At 33.3% G+C, this 16,264-nt stretch overlaps 2 protein-coding genes across 3 annotated transcripts in view; one reads left to right on the plus strand and one right to left on the minus strand.

Moving 5' to 3' along the window:
* Positions 1–3,107: 3,107 nt before the first annotated feature.
* timm44 (translocase of inner mitochondrial membrane 44 homolog (yeast)) lies at positions 3,108–14,686 on the minus strand. The gene is made up of 13 exons (XM_024279443.2): positions 14,559–14,686; positions 14,095–14,199; positions 12,622–12,807; positions 12,466–12,546; positions 12,231–12,380; positions 11,775–11,911; positions 9,822–9,907; positions 8,296–8,388; positions 8,091–8,215; positions 7,926–7,976; positions 7,757–7,846; positions 7,336–7,446; positions 3,108–4,148 (listed from the first exon to the last, which is right to left on the minus strand). Exons 1-13 carry the CDS (start codon positions 14,586–14,588, stop codon positions 4,029–4,031), a joined length of 1,365 nt encoding a protein of 454 aa, XP_024135211.1. The 5' UTR covers positions 14,589–14,686; the 3' UTR covers positions 3,108–4,028.
* Positions 14,687–15,530: 844 nt separating this feature from the next.
* hnrnpm (heterogeneous nuclear ribonucleoprotein M) overlaps positions 15,531–16,264 on the plus strand; it is an 8,900-nt gene continuing 8,166 nt past the window's right edge. The window contains exon 1 of one of the 2 annotated variants that reach the window (XM_024278721.2): positions 15,531–15,747. In XM_024278721.2, coding sequence (XP_024134489.1) covers positions 15,683–15,747 — 65 coding nt within the window. In that variant the 5' untranslated portion in view covers positions 15,531–15,682. The remainder of the gene's footprint in view (positions 15,748–16,264) is intronic. The other variant, XM_024278720.2, reaches the window with a different exon arrangement.

Here is a 16,264-nt window from a genome sequence, read left to right on the forward strand (position 1 = left end):
CATGTAACATTGAAAGCAAAGGCATTTAATCACTTTTCAATATTTGGTTTCTTTTTAATAAGTTAATATTTGCATGAAAAACAAGGTTTTATACTATGAATTTTAATTGTTTTCTATAGCACAAGTGTCAAAGTCAAGGCCCGGGGGCCGGATCCGGCCCTCCAGATCATTTTATTTTATTGTTATTAATTTCCCGATGTTATTTTGCACTTATTTCTAACTTGTATAATTTTGACCAAGAGAGAAAAATATTAAGTTATTTAAGGTGTAAGTTGATTTATTCTAGAATAATATTCCTGCCTTCTTATTATTAATTATTAATGGTTTTAAAGTTTTAAAAATTTAAATTCTGCTAGCTTTTTGGACTATTTTGTCATTTACTAACATTTTATTTTGAAGGCTTATATTTCAGCTACATGCTAGCTGTTTGGGCTAATTGGGCTTTTTTCAGTTTTTTAGGCTATTTTTGCATTTAGCAATTTCTTCAGCTACATGGTAGCTGTTTTGGGTAACGTAAGTTTTTTGTTTTGTATTTATTAGGCTAATTTGGCATTTGGCTAATATTTTAGCTGGCTATCAACTTCAGCATTTTTAGCTATTAGCTTCAGTGATTTTAGTTATCAGCTCCAACATTTATAGCTATCAAATTCAGCATCTTCAGTTATTAGCCCTAGAATCTTACAGCATTCACACTAGCATTATCACAGGTAATGCTATATATCTAGTTCATAATTACGTTAAAAAGTTACAGTTCTCAAGTTTTAAAAAATGACATTCTGCTAGCTATTTGGACTGTTTTGGCATTTGCTAACATTTTAATTTGAAGGTTAATATTTCAGCTACATGCTAACTGTTTTGGCGAATTGGGCTAATTTAACTAATATTTTAGCTAGCTCTAAACTTCAAAATTTTCAGCTATTAGCTTCAGTGATTTTAACAATCAGTTCCAACGTTTATAGCTGTCAAATTCAGCACTAGCATCACTGGTAATGCTATATATATATCTATAGCTATATATCATAATTACGTTACGAAGTTACGGTTCTCAAGTTTTAAAAGTTGGAATTCTGCTAGATTTTTGCATTTTTAAGATTTTTTAGGCTTAGCTAATATGTCAGCAAAATACTAGCTGTTTTGGCTAATTTGGGCTTTTAGCTATTTACCCAGCTACATGCTAGCTGTTTTGGCTAACCTCGGTTAGCAATTTAGGCTAGTCATTTAGCTAATATTTTAGTTGGCCATCAGCTTCAGTGATTTCAGCTATCAGCTCCGTTTTTAGCATCTTCAGCGGCCAAATTCAGCTTCCAGCATTCACAGAAGCATTATCGCAGGTAATGCTATATATCTAGTTTATAATTATGATAAAAAGTGATATTTTCTGTTTGGACCGCGACCTAAGGTGTGTTTTGGATTTTTTTTACCCCTTGTGTGATTGAGTTTGAGACCCCTGCTTTATAGAATCCTAATTCAAATTTCCAAACTTAGATGCTCAGAGGTGCAGCAGCTGCCATCATCCATCTGAGGCCATGGCAGGATGTCAGCACTCACACGTCAAAGTGGAGACTGTATGCGACAATTCTGTCCTAGTTCCTTGACTTCGTTGACCTCACACCACTTTTGCATGTGTGTGTCTGGGGAAACACGCATGTAGTGGGCAGTCGCCTCCGGACAGACAGCTGCACGCCGTTACCTCCTCTGTTTCTGCTCTAAACAGTGACGTTTGTGGATCAGAACTTCACACACAAAACTCAGACATATAAAAAAACAAGTTTTTAACATGTTCTTAAGGGATTTTTCTCATGATAAAAAAAAGGCAAAAAAATGGGAAAAAAATGTTGCATAAATTCTTGTCTCTAGTCAACAGATTTCTGAGAAAAGTCTGAAGCTTTGGGGAGAAGAGTGAGTGTGAACGAGCTGCAGAGGTGCTTCCTGAGCAATGAGTGCTTCAGCGCGGAGCTGCAACCTCAGCACAGCTCAGGAACACTCAGAATTCATCATCCAGGACAGCGGCGGGCTGGCAAAGTGTCCGGTCTTCATGCACGGGGGGGCATACACATGCATGCAGTCGGACGCAGCATGCAAGCTTGTTTGTAAGCTGCCCACCTCTTCTGCTCCTCAAGGCTCCTGCAATCCATCCAGCTGTCCCAGAGAAACACGCAGGCCGGAATTTGTGCAACGCTTTGTTTTTCCCTGCACCTCTGAGCTGTCACATTCCTGCTACCGAAGGTGTGATCACAACACAGCCGGTAAAAGTGGAGCATGTCGAAATGTCTCTACAAAAAAAGCCGAAATAGGCCAAAACAGCTAGCATGTAGCTGAAATATTAATTAAACTCCAAATTAGCCTAAAAAATCTTAGTAAAAATAATTTAAAAAAGCTAGCAGAATGCCAATTTTTAAAATGTTAAAACCATAACTTTTTAACGTAGTTATAAATAATAAAAAATCTGAAATATTATTCCAGAATAAATCAACTTAAACTTTAAATAAATTTTAATATGTTACTCTCTATAAAATATATTTTGTCAAAATTATACAAGTTAGAAATAAGTGTGACACGCACTTTAAGTGAACGCAATAATGGAAAATCAGTCTATTATACTTGACTTTACTTAACATTTACTATATTTAATGAATATATTGTGACCCAAGTGTTTATTATATGGATTTTTTCTTGTAAAAACGTTTTTTCAATTAACTCATTTATTTCTGAAAGTTCAATTTGTGATTTAAAAAAAAAAAATTCTACAATAAATGCTGGAAATAATCCAATAAATCAAATCAAATGTTAACTTTTAGCTAAAACTACAATGAAAAAAGTGAAACATTGATCAATTAACAAAACCTGTATAATTAGTTGCATTTAAAACTTTTTGTTTTCATAAGAATAATTTGTTTAGTTGAGGAAACCATCAATCCAACATTTTATTTTAATGAAAACAAAAAAAAATAAATGGAACAAATTAAAGAACTTTTATTAATTGATCCAATATTTAACTTTTATCAGTGTAGAATAAGACTTAAAAATATATATATATCTTCCTATTTATCATAAGAAGGATTCATTGTCCTAAAGTAGTAAACTCTTCAGACAAGCTAAACAAGATCTGACATTATATCTTATTTTTTACTGACATAAATACAAAAACGTGTTTATAGAAACATTAAGAAACACATTAAAAGGAAAAAATAGTTTTTTTTTTTTTTACATTTGATTACAATAAATTGTGACTAATTCCATACGATGAAAATTCATCCCCAAAAAGGGTCAAATGAAGAATAGATGTGGGACATTTTACAGTGCGAACAGTTCTGTTTACCCAAAATGCAAAGCTTTTAAGGTGGTATTTTTCCCAAATGAAATCCAACACAAAAATCCCACTGGAGAATTTAATTTGAAAAAAAAAAAAAAATATTAGAAAAGGCCCCAGAAGAAATCAGACGATGGCCTAGAAAGATGGAACTAATGTAACCTTTTTTCAGTGTCAATACTGAAGAAATCTGCTTTTATATCAAAATTAACCTGTTTTTAAAGTTAAATATTTACCATGGGGGATCATCATTTTATTTAATAGTAATCATACAAACAAATATCATATTCTTTAACAAGAAAGCAATGAATGTCACCAACACCAGTAACCTTTCTCATGTCAATGGAGGGAAAGAGAGCAAATTAAAGTCTCAGAAACAGACTTTATTTATTATAATAACCTGCAAAACTGAATTGTGTCATTTAATGGATTTAATGTACTTTATAAAGCCTTAATAAACTGGATTTTGGTGAAACAATCCTGAATATCAAAAATTGTCTGAATCAATGTCGGTACTTTGCTGCCCTCTGGTGTTACTTTGAGGAACTTCACCCAGGAAATGATTAAAAGCAGAATTTAAAAACGACAGTGAGGCACCATAGTGTTAACAGCAGTAATTCACATTGTGTTGACAATAAAGTTTGTCCTTTTGCAGTGGGTCCATCGTCTTTCAGTTTGTGTGCAGGTCGTCTGCTCTCTCTTTGTGTATAAAAAGTCTTTAAAGGATCTGTTCCGTGCTGGAAGCAGAGATGTCTAGAAGTCTCCAGGCGGCATACGGGTTAAGCTCTTCCTGATCTCGACAGAGAGCCCACACATACATCATCCTGAGAACTTTGTCCTAAAAGAAGAACACAAAAATATGGACATCGTAAATAATACAGATTTCATTTTGTGTTTGTGTAGATTTAAAGACCCACGTAGATGAAAATAGCATTTTTGGTGTTTATAACATGTTCTTGTAGCATTTTTCTCTTGATGGAGGACATTTATAAAATAATTTAAGATAAAAACTACATGCCTGAGCATTTCTTTATTTAGAACCAAACTCAATCGTACAAGGGGCCAAAATTCAAAACACACCTAAGAACAGGATAAACATTTATTTACACTCTAAAACATAACTTTTTAACATGATTATGAACTAGATATATAGCATTGCCTGCAATAATGTTAGTGTGAATGCTGTAAGCTGAATTTGGCTGCTGAAGATGCTGAAATTAAAAACACTGAAGTTGATAGCCAGCTAAAATATTAGCTTAATGCCAAATTAGCCTAGCATGTAGCTGAAAAAAATGCTAAACTTCAAAATATCCTAAAAAAAAACAACAAAAAAAGCCTAAAGTAGCCAAAACAGCTAGCATGTAAATAGTAGCCTAACTCCACAACAGCCTAAGAAAACTGAAAATAAGGAGAAATTAGCCAAAACAGCTAGCATGTAGCTGAAATATTAGCTAAACGCCAAATTAGCCTAAAAAACAGAAAAAAGCCTAAAATTAGCCAAAATAGCTAAACTTCAAAATAGCCTGAAAATAAAAACCTAAATTAGCCAAAATAGCTAGCGTGTAAATATTAGCCTTGCTCCAAAACAGCCTAAAAAAATAAAAATAAAGCCCAAATAGCCAAATCAGCTAGCATGTAGCTGAAATATTAGCTAAACTCCAAAATAGCCTAAAAAATCTTAATAAATGCCAAATTGTCCAAAAAGCTATCAGAATGCCAATTTTTTTTTACTTTAAAACCGTAACATTTTAACATATTTCTGGACGTTTTTTTTGTGTGTTATGCTAACGTTAGCTTTGTTAGCTTGGGGAGAGAGCGTAAACAAAAGGGCTGATGGGAAATAAGAGAGGTTAACTTCCATGCCTCAACTCTGAAGCAGATAAATGATGAACATTTGCTCCTCTGAAGAAAACGAGTTTTTCAAAACGTGTGTTAAAAACTCAATAATCATAATAAAAAGACGACTGGCCAGAATAATGCCAGTGGTTACAATAAAGAAAAATAAGGCTGGAGTGGTACTTTATGACATTTATTGAGTTTATTAACACCTTTAACACCGGAGCTGTTCTTTGATTTACGGTAACTTTTCAACCTTTAACACGATCAGCGATATTCTGTAGATTCTGTAGAAGAAAAGTGGCGTGAAAGCGTCAACGGTGACGCTTCATGTGTTAAAGGGTTAAACTTTAAAGGGTTGAAGTACAAGTGTATTGATGTTAAAATTAGAAATGGCCAACATTTAAAAATGAAATCTACTGGGACAAACACAATCTGATGAATGATTATTTAAAACTTCAGATTTAATTTGAGACATTATTTTGTATTAGTTTTAAAATTCCTCAAGAACATGTCAAAACACGTTTTTCAATTTCCTTGAACACCAAAAATCTTAAATATTCTTGTTTTATTAGGGTGCAGATTTTCCTTAAATCAGGGGCCGGATCTGGCCCTCCTCCATATTTAGCCCCGCCCCCCAAACTGTTTTGGCTACATTAGACATTATTTCTGTTTTTTAGGCTAATATGGCATTTAGCTAATATTTTCACGTCATGCTAGCAGTTTTGGCTAATTTAGGTTTTTTCCAGTTTTTTTGGGCTAATTTGGAGTGAAGCTAAAATTTTAGCTTTATGCTAGCTGTTTTGGCTAATTTAGACACTTTTCCATTTTTTTTAGGCTAATTTGGCATTTAGCTAATATTTCAGCTACATGCTAGCTGCTTTGGCTAAATTAGAATTATTTTTTAGGCTAATTTACCATTTAGCTAATATTTTCACGTCACGCTAGCAGTTTTGGCTAATTTATGTTTTTTCAGCATTTTTTTTTAATAATTTGGTATTTAGCAAATATTTCACCTGCATGCCAGCTGCTTTGGGTAATTTAGTTTTTTTCTGTTTTTTAGGCTAATTTGGAGTGAAGATAAAATTTTAGCTTTCTGGTAGCAGTTTTGGCTAATTTAGGCTTTTTTTCAGTTTTTTAAAAATAATTTGGCTAATATTTCAGCTACATGCTAGCTGTTTTGGCTTTTTTAAAAATTTTTTGGCTAATTTGCCATTTAGCCCACATTTCTATGTCATGCTACCAGTGTTGGCTAATATAGGCTTTTTTATGTTTTTTGGGGTTAATTTGGCATTTAGCTAATATTTCAGCTACAAGCTAGCTGTTTTGGCCAAATTAGATATTTTTCCAGTTTTTTAGGCTAATTTACCATTTAGGTAATATTTCAGCAACGTGCTAGCTGTTTTTGCTAATTTTGGCTTTTTTTTCTGTTGTTTAGGCTAATTTGGCATTTAGCTAATATTTCAGCTACAAGCTAGCTATTTTTGCTAATTTAGGCTTTTTTTCAGATTTTTAGTCGCTAATATTTCAGCTACATGCTAGCTGTTTTGGCCAAATTAGATATTTTTCCAGTTTTTTAGGCTAATTTACCATTTAGGTAATATTTCAGCAACGTGCTAGCTGTTTTTGCTAATTTTGGCTTTTTTTTCTGTTGTTTAGGCTAATTTGGCATTTAGCTAATATTTCAGCTACATGCTAGCTGTTTTGGCTAGTTTAGAATTTTGTGAGTTTTTCCAGCTAAGTTTTCACTTCACTAATATTTTAGCTAGCTAACAGTTTCAGTGTTTTCAGATATCAATTTAAGCATCTTCAGCTATTAATCTTTCACAGGTAATGCTATGCATCTAGTTTTTCAAATGTTTTAGCATTATTTTTTCTGTTAAGATTGTGTGGCTTTCTGAAAAACCAAAAATCTTTTCGTTTAGGCTGTTATTGTTACACTTTTTCTGTCAGCCTACAAACCGACCCCGACCCCACATCTGAGAAGAAAACAGTCATGTGGTCCTCACAAGAAAAGGTTTGGGGACTCCTGCCTTAAATGATGATGGAACAACATATTTAAGGAAGAATTCAGTGTTTAAATCTATTTAATATTTCTTTGACATAATTCACCATGACTGCATGACTGTTCGCTTCATCAAAGCCAGTGATTTGTGTAATCGTGGACAGAAACTGTCTGCTTCACTCACAGGGTCTCCCTCCACCACCTCCCCTTTGGCGTTCCGGATCACCATGACCATCTGAGCCTGGAAGGTTATTATCAACACCGGACCTTGCTCCATGATCTTGCCCATGGCCAGCTGGAGAGAGAGACACAAATGCTTCAGAGCCCAAATATATTCGTTATTCTTTTGCTTTAATTTAATGAATCACAGAGGTTTGGATTTAAATATGTTAAACTGAAACACCCCACAACCTTGAAATGTGCCGGATGACTAATGTCCACTACTAGAGAAAAATCCTCTAAAATATCAACTTGCATTTTCACACGTGCGACATGTAGAAATCTGACTGCTGCCTCCTGATTACAAATTTAGCCAATTTGCAGAAAAACTTGCATTTAGGTGTTTGTTGGATTTTTGGGACGCATGAAGGTCTTAATCTGCTTACGTCGATGTTGTCTATGTCCAGAATCTTGGAGTGGAACTGGAGTCCCATGGCTTTGGCCTGTTGAACGGGATGAGCGAGCTGACTGTACGTCTGCAAAAAGACAGAAAATGAAGTCGTGACACAATAAATGCAGATCGGCTAACATCTGCGTTTGAGTGGAAGACCTTACGGCTTCATAACACCAGTCCTTCAGAACCTCCAGCTCCCCTCTGATCATCGCCTGAAGAAAGACAACAAACCTGCGGTCACAAACGCATCTATTGATGGTCTCAGTTCACTCAAGCACATTTACTTTAGACATAATTAGATCTGTAACGTTCACAGCTCAACGTACCTCCAGTATGTTTGGAATAATGTCTCGCTCGCACTGCTTCAGAAAAGCGTCCTTGTCAAAGGAAGGGTCCACCTTCAGAATCTCCGTCAACACTTCAGACATTTCCGTCTTTGAAAAGAGTCCACCTGAAAAAAAAAAAAGATCAACATCTAGTGAGTTTCTACAAGAAAGCTAAAAAGGTCTTCACAGCTTTGACTTCTCTCACCTATGATGTCCGTCATCTTGTCGGTGACGGCTCGGGACGCTCTGATGAAGGCGTTGTCGCTCTCGTCGTATTTCATCTTCATTTCAAAGAACCCTTCAGTTCACACAGACATGCAGAGAATAGATCAGACTGACGATTGGAAACGTTTACAATCACAACAAACGAGTAAAGCAGGAAGTGGACGCGGAAATGTAAAATTAGGATCAATTCGGCAGCGAAAACTCGAGAAATCAAAATTGAAACTGAAAACTGAGGACTGAAAGTGAAGAATCAGAAAATAAAAATTAAAAAAAAAAGTTGAAAATTCAAAATAGTAGCTGTTATTAATGTAAAAACTATTTTTCAATTTGTAATTTTTACATTTATAGTTTTATTATTTTAAAGCTTTCAGTATTTCTTTCAAATATTGAAAATGTATTTCAAGTTTCAGTTTTTTTTCTATTTTTTTTTTCAAATTTTCTATTTTTTTCTCAAAATCTAAATTTTTTTTTTTCAAATTTAATTTTTTTTCACATTTTCTATTTTTTTCTTAAATTAAAAAAAATGTTTTTCAAATTTTGATTTTTTTCACATTTTCTATTTTTTTTATTTTGATTTTAATTTCTCAAATTTTAATTTTTTTCACATTTTCTACTTTTATTTTCAAGTTTTCATTTTTTTCAAATTTTCAAATCAATCTGTTTTTTGGTTCACTTTAAGCTGATCCTGATTTAATTATATAACTTTTCTCTGTTTTCTCCTTTTGATTTTTGCTAATATTAAGTAGCATCTAAATAAAAATATATATATACATATATTATGAAGAAACAGCAATAAAGCACTAATTTAAATCTTTTACAATCCTTTTTCCATCATCTGACATGACTAAAAATATAAATATAAATGACTGAACTAAAAAAACAAAATAAAAAATGCAAATTAATTTTTATTTAAATTTTGAGCATTTTTTCAAAGCCAAAGAGCCACAATGGAGGGTTAAAAAAGCCTCCGGTTGCAGACTTCTGGTCTACCTAATTTAATTTTTCAACAAATATTACAACACAATTTGTGATCCAGGATTATTCAAATTAGAAGATGTACTGAACTACACTCCCGCTCCAACTTCTAGCATTCGATTCGTCTGAAAACTGCAACCTCATCGCCTGAGAAGACATTTTAATGAGCTAAGAAACGTAGAAATTTGATCAAATAAATAAGAAAATTAAGAACCATCTCTGGTATGTGTGTGGACGGTTCCCTTATATGCTGTAACTAGCTTTAAAAATAAGCATTTAGTGATTTTTAAAGGCTGATTTAATTAAATAAATGTTCTGGAGGACTAAATAAAAACTTGCTTTTGCAGAGTACTTCACTGACAGAAAGTGAATCTTTTGCATAAATAACTATAGGATATAAACAATATGAAACCGTTTCCCTTCATAAAAAACACTTTAATTTCAGAAATAAGTTTTTAAAAAATGGTTAAAAAAAGAGTGTTTCTAAAGATCTGGATTCAGTAAAGATCAGAGACTTCTGATGACTCTTACTGTTAAAGACCACATTGTTGTCTTTGAAGTCTTTCCACTGCTGGTACCACTTGGAGTCTTTGTGCAGGACGACGCCCATAGCTTCCCTGGGACAAAGTGAACTCAGAATGAGAAAAACTCGGTTCAAAAAATACATTTAGATTATACCCAAAAACCGATCAATCCAAGAATGTGAATGGGAACTCCTTTTTTATTTTAAAATGTATGTACAGCAGTCCTTCACTATAGCATTATTCACCTTTAGCAGCTTCTTGTTAAGCAGATTTTAGTTTTTTAGAGTGTTCCGTGGCCTGATTGGTTGGAGACCTTATGGCCTTTTTTTCTATAAAAGTTTGAGCTTTGAGACTTTAAACAAGAGAAAAAGGTGTGAAAATGTTCACAGTTGTCGGAGAAAAGTGTAAAAAATGTGCAGTGAAGAATGTTTTAGCCTTAAAACATCTAGATTTTTAGATCATAACTATTAAGATAACAGACTCAAAAACTGTTTTTTTCTCCAGAGCAGAGTACATGTTAAACAGAACATGAACCTCAAATAAATACATAAAAAATGCAATATTCAGTAGCAATAATGTTATTATTATTTGCTTTCTCCTTTGTGCAATAATGTATATATTCCTACGGCTGTCCCTTAAATATTCTTCTTTATTTAACATATATATATAGTTTATTTTATTGTCTGGAGAGCATCAAGATTTTTTGTTGTATAACAAGCTCCTTGTGCAACAATGACACCAAAAGAGATTCTGATTAATGAGTAAACACCGCATGGATAATGTAGCCGTTCTAAACACCTGGACCTCATTATCCAATAGGAATACCACGATTAGTCGACTATTAATCGACAATTAAAATAGTCGACGACTAATTTAATAGTCGATTAGGCGTTACTTTATATTATATAGAGTCAGAGTGTAGTAAAGTTGAAAGTTATACTGGCATCGTGCTAGCTTTTTGGACTATTTTGGCATTTATTAAGGTTTTTGAGGCTATTTTGTTTAGCTAATATTTCAGCTACATGCTAGCTATTTTGGCTAATTTAGGATTTTTTGTTTTTTTTTAGGCTAATTTGGAGTTTAGCTAATATGTCAGCTTTATGTTAGCTATGTTGGCTAATTTAGGCTTTTTTGCTTCTAATGCTATTTTGGAGTTTAGCTAATATTTCAGCTACATGGTAGTTGTTTTGGCTAACTTAGGCTTCTTTGCTTTTAGGCTATTTTGGAGTTTAGCTAATATTTCAGCTACATACTAGCTGTTTTGGCTAACTTAAGCTTTTTTTTTTGGCTGTTTTTGAGTTTAGCTAAAATTTTAACACAATTCTAGCTGTTTTGGCTAACTTAGGCTTCTTTGTTTTTAGGCTATTTTGGAGTTTAGCTAATATTTCAGCTACATGCTAGCTGTTTTGGCTAATTTAGGCTTTTTTGTTGTTGTTTTTAGGCTGTTTTTGAGTTTAGCTAAAATTTAACACTATTCTAGTTGTTTTGGCTAACTTAGGCTTCTTTGTTTTTAGGCTATTTTGGAGTTTAGCTAATATTTCAGCTGCATGCTAGGTATTTTGGCTAATTTAGGCTTTTTTAATTTCTTTAGGCTAATTTGGCATTTGAATAATATTTTGTCTGGCTATCAGCTTCAGCGTTTTTAGCTATCGATTTCAGCATTTTTAGCTATCAATTTCAGCGTCTTCACCTATCATCACTAGCATCTTCAACGGCCAAATTCAGCTTACAGCATTCACACAAGTAATGCTTTATATCTAGTTTTTAGTTAGTTTAAATCTAATCCTGGTTAAGATTTGTGCTTTACGTCCACTTTATGCCTGACCCGATTAGTCGCCTAATCGGAAAAAATAATCGGTGATTAGTCGACTATTACAATAATAATTTGTGGCAGCACTATTATCCAACCCCAAACTGTTTGTCCTCTTCGGACCGGAGCGAGCAGAGAGCACTCACGTACTCGTTGGCTTCGAAGACTTTGCCTTCATCCCCGGCTCCTTTGGAGGAGAACTCGCTCCTCTTCCGTAGCCTCGCTGGAGGCCGATAGGGGCCCGTGTGGCCGAGGTCTCCGATCTCCTTCTTCACACTCTCCACGCCCTACACACAAGTCATTGAGTACATCAAGCAGGTGGGAATTCATACGATTTTCTACTTCCTACTCCTTTTTCAAGCACTTTATCACTTTTGTTAGTAAATAAAAGGATAAAAAATTATTTTTATGTGTTTTTGATTGCTTAAAATAAACCAATTCAGTACAGAAACCCTTAAAGGTCTGATATTTTGACTTAAGATTCCCATTTTTCCTTCTATATAGGCTGGTTTCTGGGAGAAAACATGCTTGTTTTCCTTTTCTGTCTGGTTTGAAGTGGATGAAGGGGCAGTTTTATACATTTGGACCTCTTTACAACCTGCATACCTGAGATATTGCTCTGAAAGCGCCGCTCTTTCCCAGCTTTTCTCCGCTCTTAGAGACACTTTCTGCTGAGGTTTTTGCTGTTTTGGCTGCTTCTTCCATTCCCTCTTTGATCTTCTTTCCTATTTCTGTCCGAGTGACTTCTTCCAGTCCCTGTTCACACAAACAAGCAAACATATTGAGATTACTAAAGCAGTAAACGAGGAAAAACATCGGCTTTAGACGTGAGTGAACTCACCTCTTTAACTGTATCTGAAATGTTTTCAAACTTCTTCTTAAGAACCTCTGAAGTTTTCACTGTTTCTGATTCTATAGTTTTCTGGAAAAAGATTAGAAATAAAAAGTGTTAAGATAAAAAAAAGTCCTAATTTATGCATTTACATTAAATACCTACATATTTCTTCCGAGCTTGTTTCAATGCATCCGACTCTTCAAGTTTTTTGGCTTCTTCGCGAAATTTTTTGATATTTTCTTTCATTTCTTTGTTCTTGTTTAACTCCTGCTTAAGGTTATCCAAAAACTCCCCGAGAAAACCTCTTCTGCCGCCGCCGCCACCCTTCTCTCCGGACAAATACCTCACCTGCAAGAGGACAGAAAAAATGTTTTCATGATCTGCATATCAGAGAAAGTGCTTGAGATGAAAAAAAAAAAAAGAATTTGATGAGAGCATTCCTAATGATCTGTTTTCATTTTCACAAAATTTAGAATAAATTTAAGTGTTTTTACAGAGGAAGTTTGTGTTTCTGTGTAAATATAAGGTAACGTATTTAATCTTTAATTTGCTTTTAAATGATTTATCTTAAAAAGCTGAGACTGCTAATTGCTTAGAACCATCCATATAAAAGTGCTGTCAAAATGAAACGCTTTGAGATGTTTTTAAAGAAATTTGTCTCTTTATGTGAAAGTTTTTAAAGAAATAAATGTATAGAACCAGTCATGGGCTTAAAGGGCCAGAAAAGAAACGCCAGAAAAGTTAAGTGTGCCACAGAAAACACACATTTAACTTGTAAAATAATATTAGGAGACAAGATTTAGAAGTTATCAGTTTGAATCAATTATAAAAGTCACAGAAAATATCAAAAATTTTAATAAAGATCCATCATAAGAAAAGGCTAAATTCTACAAAATTCTAAATTTTGTAGTTCAGTTGTAAATCTACTAAATTCTACTCTTGTATCATGTTTCCTACAAGTTTAAGGCTTTAAGGTCACATGTGTCAAAAATTAAAGCCAATTGCTTAGTCAGTTTCCCATTTTATTAATTATTTTCAATTTTATTAACTTTTTTGACCAAATTTGTAGCTTCTTATCTTGCCGTTTGTGTTCTGTGCCATTATACTTTAGAGCTCTTCTTTTACTTTTTTTGTCCCCAAGCATATTAGTGCATAACAACTGGTTTCCTGATGTTTATTTACATCATTTGATCAAAACAATCTTGGTTGAACAAATTAAATTTTGGACATGAAATGTGAAATTGTTAAGATATTATTTTTAAATTTATAAATTCAATAGTCTTACTGCAGGAACTCTTTATATGAAATAATAATTAATATGTGAAGTCTTACGTAGAAAACATATGAGATGTGGGAAACCTTTTTTTTTTTAATTCTCTTTATTTATTTGGGGTCAAAAAGTCAAAATGTAAGACATACTCCTTGTTTTGACTCAACCCACTAAATTAAAATAAATTAAAATATATAATTGAAAAAGTTTTTTTCTTTTTTTAGATCAGGATCAGAAAACAGTTTTGATGAAACGGCTGAATACCGAAAATAGTTAAAAGCAAATTTAAAATGTGTTTAAATGTATGACAAGTAGCCAAACAACAGACAATAACTAGTAATAAAGAAACATAATAATTAGTTTACTTGTGCAGAGGTTGTGAGGAGCCCAGGTATCCTGTAAACATGGGTTCTGTTGGTGAGCAGGAGGTAGGAGGAAGGAGAGGCCACCAAACCTCTTCTTACACACATCTGTAGAAAAAGACATCTCAGTTCAAAGAGTAAAATCACGTCCTAATAAACACACCGGGTCACAGTTTCATTCCTCATTAACTGTTAGGAAGCTTTTAATTATTATTTTAATTTTTCAATTAAATTGAAACTCAAAAAGAAACACAAAAAATAGATAAAAAACGAAGTTAGTCAGCCATCTAGCTTTTCACTAAGTCAACTATCTGTGAAGAAATGTATCCTCGTGGAAGCTAACACAGCTAGCTTAAAGAAAAATACAAAAAAATCCCAAAAGTTAAAAGCAAAAATAGATTTTATACTGAACATGAGAAGTTTGTTTGTGTTTTTCATCGAGTTGAGATTTAGCTCTCAGTTTTTACCTGATAACACTGACATAAGGGGGCCGCCATCTTCAAATCATGCTGGTGACCTTTTCCGGTCGTGACCTTCCACGTGAACAGGAAGTGCTTTTGAAAACCCGCGAGAAACTAAAATTAAAAGTTAAATAATAAGTAAAAAGTATTATTCTAATGCTCACAAAATACACAAAAACAACGTGTAAATTATTTTTGAAAATTGAAAAAAAAATCCATCCCAAATTGGTCAGTTATGTATTTTTTTTAAGTTTATTAGCTGTATATCATAAAGCCAGTTTTCAACTTTTTACAACGTACCTCGGAACATTTGATTTGATTCATTGATTTATTTTAAGAATTAAAAACAACAACAACCTAAAATAAAAAAAAAACTGATACATCATTTTTATTTCAGAAATTAAGTGATACATAGATTACATATCTATTACACATATGTATATATATATATATATATATATATATATATATATATATATATATATATATATATATATATATATATATATATATATATATATATATATATATATATATATATAAACTGCTGGTTCCGAAACAATATAGTTTTTTTATTAACTCTTTAAACAAATACTCATTTATTTCATTTTATAGATTTTCTTGATAAAGATAACATCCAAATTACTCCTGAATAATATAGTGAAGAATATAGTTTTCAGTGCAATATCTCCTGGAATATGTCATTTGTATAATTAGAGACTTGATTTCCCTTTCAATCTTTCTCTTTTTTTTTTTTTTTTTTTCAATCTTTCTCTTTCGCTTTCCACTGTTGGAAGAATCTGTTTTACACCACATTCCAGGAAAAATAATAGACATTAGAGCACTGTTTCACAAAAAATACATAATTTCGCCATGGTATTATTGGAAACAACGCGCTCTCACGACACAAATAGATCAAATCCGAAGCACTTTTATTTTGAAAAACTTTCTGCACCTTCACACCGGTTTGTTTAAAAAATACCGGATGTAGAATTTTTACTCTCAGACTGTCGTCCGCCATTTTCAGCACAGTATCGCTCGAGTCCTTTCTGTTATTTGATTTGCTAAAATAACAAACTTAGTTTGCAGAACTTGTCTGTGGAAAGACAGTCTTTTGTTGCCCTCTGAAAATGTCTAACGAGCAGGCCGAAATCGCGATCGAGAATGCAAATCAGCCGCCGGAGCAGCAGCAGGGGTGAGTCTGAATGCCTTTGTTGCAGGTAGCTAGCTAGCTAGCGAGCTAGCAAGACCGACTAACGTTAGCAAATGATACCCCGGCCTTTTATGGAGACTACTGTTCAAATATATGAATGAAAACGTACGCTGAATTCAATTATTTATTTATTTTAATTTATTTAAATGTGCGTTTTGTGTTATTGCGAAATCTTAGCTTGAATGAGGGATAAGCACGGGCCCACTTTGTCTGGCTCGCGGCCTTGCCATGTGGCTGAAGCGCAGTCAAGGCTTTACACGTTCCAGCAATTCACTTAAATAAATAAATAACGAGCATATATTTGAAATGTTTGCATTTAGTTACTTATGGTTATTCTAAAATTATGTATTATTGTTCTCGTTGGTTATTGTTAATATTTCATGCTCGTGACGTTCACCGTAGATTAGCATCCTTTTTGGATTGATGTTGCGTCTTTTTACGCCAATACGTAGAAGAGAAACAGACCCGCTAAAATATGTTGGGGAGAGTGCCGGCAAGA

The sequence above is a fragment of the Oryzias melastigma genome, linkage group LG4 (assembly GCF_002922805.2).
Source record: "Oryzias melastigma strain HK-1 linkage group LG4, ASM292280v2, whole genome shotgun sequence".
NCBI classification, from domain to species: domain Eukaryota; kingdom Metazoa; phylum Chordata; class Actinopteri; order Beloniformes; family Adrianichthyidae; genus Oryzias; species Oryzias melastigma.

Excerpts from the sequence above, each read along its gene's own strand:
- timm44 (XM_024279443.2), bottom strand. The coding sequence starts at position 14,588 with ATGGCGGCCCCCTTATGTCAGTGTTATCAG. Across the intron at positions 11,912-12,230 it reads CTTTCAGAGCAATATCTCAG|GGCGTGGAGAGTGTGAAGAA; the intron begins GTATGCAGGTTG and ends ACTTGTGTGTAG. Across the intron at positions 8,216-8,295 it reads CAAGATGACGGACATCATAG|GTGGACTCTTTTCAAAGACG; the intron begins GTGAGAGAAGTC and ends TTTTTTTTTCAG.